The following is an 8,409-nucleotide window of genomic DNA, read 5'->3' as shown; positions in this document are numbered from 1 at the left end:
TCCTCCCCCTCTGTGCTGACCCAGAATTTTCAACTCTCTCCAGTTGTTTCCAGCGCGACTGCACCCCAGGGTGCCAGATACAGGGACTGCTGAGTGAGCCTTTGGGTCCTGTGCGGGTCCCACCCAGCCTTGTCCTGGCGGGAATCCTGGGCACTGTCGACCTTCGCGTCTAGTCCCACGCAGACTGTATGGGCACTAGGATGGGGGTCCTCGAGCACTCTGGTACCACTGGGGTGCAGGACGACCCTCATACTGACTCTGGGTGTCAGTGGGGTGCAGACCGACACCCCCCCCCCCCCACACACACACACATACGGCCTCTTGGTGTCTCTAGGATCCAACCTAGCCCTGCAGGATCCGTCGTGTTGTGGAGGCGTCGCCGTGGCAACGCCGCGTGGACACGCCCCCTCAGTGCCGTCGACCGCGCCGGCCAATAGGAACGCGGGATTCGGGTGCGCCCCGCCCCCGTGGGCACGCGCCTCCGCCCCTTCACAACGCCGGGCGCGCGCGGGCGGCGGGTTCCAGCGCGCAGTCTGTCGTCCGTCCGTCCGCAGCCCCGAGCCCCGCCGCCACCATGTTCCGCACGCTGGGCAGCAGCTTCGAGGACGACCCGTTTTTCTCGTGAGTGGCCGGGCGGGGAGGGCGGCGGAGACGGTGGGGGGACACGGGATGAGGGGACACGGGGATGGGGGGACACGGAGCCGGGGGCACACGGGGCTGAGGGTGCTGATGAGGCTGGAGCCGCGGGGCAAGTTGGGGCGCTCGGGACCCCGACTGGATGCTGACTCCCGGCGCTGGTCCCAAGCGTCACGACTGCGCGTTGGGGCTTATCCTCTTTGGAGTTGATCGTGTGGCTGCCCCCTACTCCAATAAATACCAAAATGCACAGCAAACAGCCCCAGGGCAAAGGGGAGGTCGCGATCCGGGCTGCCCCGCATTCCGCCACCACTTCGGGTGCAGGAGCCGCAGCACCAGGTCCTCCTGGAACTGGGTTTCCCGGGCTTCCCGGGGTGTCCCGCAGCGACCACCTGTAGGCAGGGTCCTAGCAGATCCATTTGGCCTTTTTCCTCCCCAATGATTTTTTTTTATTTTTTTTTATTTTCATTTTGGATTTTGGGTCACACCTGGCAGCGCTCAGGGGTTACTCCTGGCTCTACGCTCAGAAATCGCCCCTGGCAGGCTGGGGAGACCATTTGGGATGCCTTCTGCATGCAAGGCAAGAACTTCTTGCATGGTCCTTGCATGCAAGGCAAACGCCTTACCTCCGTGCTATCTCTCCGGCCCCAGTGATTTTGTTTTTATGCGTGTTGACCTAGTTAGTAGCTGATTTGATTAGGCTGCTTTTTTGCTGTGCAACTTCGGGGTCCCAGGTATTTCTGGATGAAATGTCAGTAGTTTTCTGTGCATTTTGGTATTTATTGGAGTAGGGGGCAGCAAAACCTGTGGAAGTACCTCCCAATACTCCTGGCTTTGGGCGCAGGAATTTCTCCTGACCATTCAGACCATCATATTTGGTGTTGCGCAGACAAACTGTGTACAGAACAAACTCGCTACCTGCTGTCCTATTTATTACTCCAGCCCCAGATTATTTTATTATTTTTAAAGAATTTGAATTGATTTTAAAGGATATGATTGATAGGAATGACTTAGTACTTTAAAAAAAAACAAATAGTGGGGGGCCGGAGAGATAGCATGGAGGTAAGGCGTTTGCCTTTCATGCAGGAGGTCATCGGTTCGAATCCCGGCGCCCCATATGGTCCCCTGTGCCTGCCAGGAGCAATTTCTGAGCCTGGAGCCAGGAATAACCCCTGAGCACTGCCAGGTGTGACCCAAAAACCAAAAAAAAAAAAAAAAAAAAAAAATAGTGGTGGATACAAATGTCATTAGCAGAAGAGATAAAACGGCTGATATAGAAAAATAAAGGACAGGCTATTGAATGATTATTTGTTAGAATCCAAGCAGTGCATGAACTTGAGCAAATGTGGGGCTCATTGTTTAGGAGGCATTGGAACCTTTACCATTGGTGTCACATTAACAAATGTTAAAAGTTTATGTGATCTGCCTCTGAATCTAGGACTAATTATACTCAGATATGAGCTGGTAATCCAACTCTTATGTAACTGTGATAACTCTGTGTGTCTGTATGTGTGTGTGGTGAGGTAACAATTAAGATTATGAGGTACAATTTTTGAATTGTGTTGTTCCAAGAAGAGCACAGTAACCAGGGCCAATGCCATGATGCAAGTGGTAAGGCGTCTGCGCGGTATTGCGCGGGCTAGCCTAGGACGGACCACAGCGTCCCATTTGGTCCCCAAGCTAGGCGCGATTTCTGAGCGCATAGCCAGGAGTAAACCATGAGCGTCACCAGGTGTGGCCTAACTCCCCCCATCCAAAAAAAAAAAAAAGAGCACAGTAACCATGACTAAACCATCTCATTACTACCTGCTTTAAGATGTCCAGCAAAGCTAAGTTAAACTCAGTGGTGACTTTCTGAGTAAAAGAAATGAACCTAATAACAGACCACAAATAGTAGACATATATATCAGAACTCAGCAGCTGGATAGAAAAGGACCATTAGTTACAGGCTACTCAGTTTCAAGAAACTATGTAACCTGCACAGAGCGGACTAACCACCAAAACTTACTATGCAATAGTTATATACAATTTATTCACTTTACACAACTTATTCATGCTTATAATCTCTTTGTCTTACAATAAACTACCTGAAAAGTAGAGTTTGGAGGAGATAAGAGAAGAAAGTAAAATGCATTTATGTTTACTTAAAATTGTTAATTTTATTTGTTTATTTATTTTGGTTTTGGGGCCACACCCAGTGATGCTCAGGGGTTTGTTATTCCTGGCTTTGTGCTCAGAAATCTTGTTCCTGGCTCAGGGGACCATATGGAACACCAGGGATTGAACCAGGTCGACCCTGGGTCAACTGTGTGAGGCAAATACCCTGCTGCTGTGCTATCACTCTGGCCCCTGAAATTTTTAATTTTAAATAATTACTTTTATGTAAAAAAATTAATTGTTTATTTCAAATTGTCATTTGGGGCCAGGGATGTGACTCAGTGGTAGAGCACTTACATTGTGTGTGAGAGATCCTGGGTTCAATTTTCAGCACTGCACTGTCCCCCTACATAGCCCAGTGTGACCCCCAAACTAAAAAAATTATTATTTTATTTAGCCCACCACTAATGCAAAAACAAAATGAATATGTATGACTTCATACAGATCAAATATGAGGAATTTATTTACCATCCCTGAGAGTAAGGAGCATAAATGGATTCTGTTTTAAAGTAAATAGTAAATTTTTTTTACTATTGTTTCTGTTTTCTGTGTTTCTGGTTTCTGTGGTCCCTAATGGATAGTTTAATGTCTGACATTAAGAAAAATCCAGTAAATGTGTAATGATGATCTGAGATCCTCTACTTTGACATGTAGTTAATCACATATTAAGAGAATTGCTGAGAATAAGTTGTTTTCATTCAATAGATATTGTTGCTGTTCACCAAACAATTTCAGTGTGTGTGTGAAGGGAAGTGATTTGGGATACACTAATGTTGCTTGGAATTAGTCCAGTCTTTCTGCTTAGGGGCCACTCCTGACAGGGCTCAGACTTTTGAGGTGTCTGAGGTGGAGTGACACTTTTTAATTTGTACACTATTATTTTCTAATAATCCATTAATTGAAGCTAAAGGCTATAAATATTAACAAACTACTAATTATCTGCATTAAGGTTATGAAATATTTGCTAAAATTCCAGTTACTGGTTCATTCATGTTCAGGCTTTATTAAAATCCAAGTCCCTGGCTCCATCCCAGGAAAATACATTTTGTAAGTACTTCTAGTGGTTTTTAAGCATGTTCAAGTTTAAAGAAATAATTCACAGAGCAAGGAAAAAAGATCCAATAAAGGACAGAGCTCAGAGAAAGTATTCTTTAGGGGTGGCACTTTTCGACATTCCATGTCATTTACACTTAGGAAACATTTGCAAAGCACTTTAAGGTACAAAAGAGAAGAGCTTGGTAGAAGTCAGAAGTAACTGGAGCCCTGGGCTCATCTGATTGCCCCAGGCTGAGGATATCATCATTTTAGACATCAGTGATCTAGCCCTGACACTCAGTATTGTCAAGGGCACAAAAGAAAAGAATCTCTTAAAGAACTGTTTAAAGGAGGCTCAGTGGAGTGCATGGCCCACACGTTGAAAATGCTACCGACAATTCTAGGAATAAAAAAAGGACCTTTGGGCTTCAAGTATTCAGAGGTCAGGGAATCCATCGAATTTAGATGCTGGGTGGAAGTGGGAAAAGGGACATACTTTTTTACTTTTTTAAATAGTGAAGTACAGGGGCTGGCGAGATGGCGCTAGAGGTGAGGTGTCTGCCTTGCAAGCGCTAGCCAAGGAAGGACTGCGGTTCGATCCCCCGGCGTCTCATATGGTCTCCCCAAGCCAGGGGCAGCTTCTGGGCACTTAGCCAGGAGTAACCCCTGAGCATCAAATGGGTGTGGCCCGGAAAAAAAAAAGTGAAGTACAGGGGCCGGAGCAGTGGTGCAGCGGTAGGGCGTTTGCCTTGCACACGCTTAGGCCTGACCGTTGTTGTTCTATCTCCCCCCCCCACACCCCACATCCTATATGGTCCCCCAAGCCAGGTCTCCCAAGGCAGGAGGTATTTCTGAAAGCAAAGTCACCAGTAACCCCTGAGTGTGAGGGTGTGGCCAAACCAACAAAAAAAAGTAAAGTACAAGGAAGCAAAGGACACAATTTATCAACAAGTTGAAGGTTTTAAGTGCTAAAAGATGGGAAGACAGTGTTTACAAAGAAAACCAGAAAAGGATAGGGTGGGGGCTGGTGAATGGAAGCCATTCTTAGCTATATTAAGGACAAAGAGTAGTATTCATTGGCATGGACTTCATATATTCTTCTTTAATTTTTGTTAGTCATTTAGTAGTCTAAAAGGATCTCAGAGTCCTTTTCAATGATAACAGGTGGAAAGAAAATAGCTCTAGTGGTAAAGCACAAGCTTAGCATATGCATCCATGGCATTGCATGGCCTCTGAGGACTGCTAGGCATGGCCCTGCCGACCCCCAGCATTTCCTCACAGCCATGAGTAGCACTGTGTCTTAGCAGCAATGTGTCCCTGACCTACACTGCAGGGGCTGGCTCAGACACCCCTCCCACACTTTAGTTCCATGGTAAGTGGTTAACAAGAGCAGGAAATAGTTGTTACAAATCAGGTCTTCTGGGGCAGAGAGAGAGCACAGCCTCCAGTAACCCTGAGTGCAGCTGGGTGTGGTCCAAAACAAACAAACAAACAAACAAAAACAAATTGGATTTTTAGAGAAGAGGAAGTCACCATTGTAGAGGATCGGGTTTTGTTTGCTTGGGTTTTTTTTTTGTTTTTTTTTTTCCGTTTTGTTTCTTTGGGCCACACCAGGTGGTGCTCTGGGGTTACTCCTTTCTTAGTTTAGTAATATCAGAAGATTGTGTAAAATGCAACAAATAAACTTTCCGTATTATACAATATAAAATTAAAATGAAGGTACATCAGAATAGTCTGCACAATTTACTTTTTGTACTTTCCCTAGTGTGCCCACGTCTAACTTTCTGCTCCAGTTGTTTTTAAGTCCTACCTGTTCCTCATCTTCTAAGTGTAATCAAAAGAAAATTTTATAGAAACAAAATTCTTTATTTTTATTTTATTTTTGTTCATGAACCCAATTCACTAATTTTCTCACCAGTTATCTTTGTACTTTGACCTCCACATAATATATGAATAATTCTGAACTTCTTTAGAATAATATATATCCCAATATATAAATGTATATATATTAAATTTATATATTACATGTGTAATTTCAAGGAGAAATTCTGCCTCAGACTTTGGAAGACAGAATTGTTTGAATCAGAAGTCAGAATTTAGGGGAAGGGGCTGGAGAGATAGCATGTAGGTAAGGCATTTGCCTTGCATGCAGAAGGATGGTGATTGGAATCCTGGCATCCCATATGGTCCCCCGAGCCTGCCAGGAGCGATTTCTGAGTGTAGAACCAGGAGTAACCCCTGAGCTCTGGAAGGTGTGACCCAAAAAGCAAAAAAAAAAAAAAAAAAAAAAAATAGGGGAAAAGGTGATGCTGAGGTGAATGAGGTCTTGCAGGAGAGGTATGTGTTGAGGATTCAAACTGACAGCCATGAAGGGCTGGAGAATGCAGCAAATGGGCTTTGCACTATGAGTTCTGGAATAAGAAATTAACCAGTGCTTCTTATTTCAAAACCACTGCCATAGGCAGCAAAAAATGGTTAACTTCTTATGAAACTCTGGAGGAATGGGATAACACCAACACAAGGTGTTGATATTTAAGGACATGGTGTAACTCTATAGTTGAGACATCCTCACATGTGTAGCCCCTGGATTTAATCCCTGGCAGCAACAACAAACCAAACCACAGCAACAGCAACCGGAAACATATTCTGTTCTCCTCCCTGGACCTCTGTCAGGTAATAAAATCATGATATGTATTTTAATATTATGCTTTGAGCTTCTAAAACGTTTATACATCCTGTGGCCAGAGAGACAGCACAGTGTACTTGCTGATCTGGATTTGATCCCTTGAGCTCATTTCTAAGTGTAGAGCTAGACTGGACCCCTGGGTACTGCACTGTGGCCTTAAGTATACATATATGTATATATATATATATATACACACATACATATTTACACAGTTATATAATAAGGTAAGAAACAGGATTATTGCTTTATATTTTTTAGTTAAGGACATCTTATTACCATGAGAAGAATTTAATAATAAAATAATGGGGTATGGTATTCATGAATGAGTTATTAGGAGAAGACAATGACAGTTAACATTCACTGTATTCATAGCATCAGAGGCCAGATACTATGCTTTTAATTCATCTCAGCATGAGGGAAAAGACATTGGCTCACAGTACAACTGTGGATAAAAAAGGGAGATACTTGGATATTAATTCAGATATAACCTGCACAATAATATATAATAAGCACAAACACAGATGGGACAATATCTCAAAAGATTGGTAAAGGACTTCTCTGTTTGAATTTAGATCGCTAGGGTTATATGTCCACAAACCACACCCAGAGCTAGTAAACTTAGTGGGAAGAGTCAGCTGGACAGAAATCTGCATTTCTGATGTATTCCTTCATTGGTTGTTGGTAATCACACACAAAACACAAAAAACCAGGGGCCAGAGTGATATCACAGTGGGTAGGATGTTTGCCTTGCACGAGGCTGATCCAGGTTTGATCCCCAGAGCCTGCCAGGAGTGAACCTTGAGCACCACTGAATGTGGCACAAAAAAACAAAAACAAACTCTAAAATACATTTTAAAACTGCTATCTTAAGAATTTGAAACTTTTACTGTGGGTGGTTTCTAGCATTTAGAGTTCTTTAGAAACAGTGATTATCTTCTTGAGATGAATCTGTATGTAGCTTTGACTATATGTTGTCCTTCTGTGTTGATAGTACACCATAGTTACAACATCCCTATTTCCTAAATGAGAGTTGGAATAAGAAACAATGCAGTGTTCTTTCTCTTTCTCACTAGAATTTAAATTTTCTACCTGGCTACAATATTTCTCAGATATTTCTTTTTACATGTTTCCCTTAGTGCAGGTTAATACTTAAGCTGTCCTACTTTGTATTTATATGGGATAAAAGTATATTCTTATTATACATAAATGAATTATAGTGTATAACAATTAGGACAGTGTTTGTGTTCTTGAGTGTTGAGTCTTTGTAATTCTATTTATCTGTAAATTGAATTCATAAATAGTAGGTCCATAGTAGATAATTTTATTATCTCAACTCTTAGTTGAATTTTTTTTTTTTGGTTTTTGGGCCACACCCATTTGATGCTCAGGGGTTACTCCTGGCTAAGGCTCAGAAATTGCCCCTGGCTTGGGGGGGGGACCATATGGGACGCCGGGGATCCCACGGTCCTTCCTTGGCTAGCGCTTGCATGGCAGGCACCTTACCTCTAGCGCCACCTCACCGGCCCGTTAGTTGGATCTTTTACTCAGAGTAATTCTTTGTAGTATTTAGCTGCTTGCTTACTATTTATATTTAAATCCCAACATTTACTCTTTTTCCCAATTGAATGTTCTTTTCAACAGTGACTCTTTCATGGCACACCAAGGAAGTATGAGGCAAATGATGAGAAGTTTATCTGTACCTTTTGGAAGAGACTTTCACAGTGCCTTTGATGGTAGAAGAAGAGCTCAGAATCATATGGGACATGATGATGGAGAAAATTACTTTAATGTAAGTTCATTGTTTTAATAATGAAGGAATTTGAAAAGTGTAGGAATTTGAAAAAGTAACTACAGAAGAATCTATTGATGTTAATAACACAGGACTAATTCTTGAC

General features: G+C 43.1%; 1 protein-coding gene across 1 annotated transcript in view; it reads left to right on the top strand.

Moving 5' to 3' along the window:
• Nucleotides 1–552: 552 nt before the first annotated feature.
• Nucleotides 553–8,409, top strand: part of MLF1 (myeloid leukemia factor 1) — a 28,287-nt gene continuing 20,430 nt past the window's right edge. The window contains exons 1-2 of the mRNA XM_049774480.1: nucleotides 553–621; nucleotides 8,156–8,303. Of these exons, the coding sequence (XP_049630437.1) occupies nucleotides 575–621; nucleotides 8,156–8,303 (195 nt within the window). The 5' untranslated portion in view covers nucleotides 553–574. The remainder of the gene's footprint in view (nucleotides 622–8,155; nucleotides 8,304–8,409) is intronic.

The sequence above is a fragment of the Suncus etruscus genome, chromosome 6 (assembly GCF_024139225.1).
Source record: "Suncus etruscus isolate mSunEtr1 chromosome 6, mSunEtr1.pri.cur, whole genome shotgun sequence".
In the NCBI taxonomy this organism is placed as follows: domain Eukaryota; kingdom Metazoa; phylum Chordata; class Mammalia; order Eulipotyphla; family Soricidae; genus Suncus; species Suncus etruscus.
Note: the sequence above shows the minus strand (reverse complement) of the source record. Positions and strands in the feature narration are given on the sequence as shown.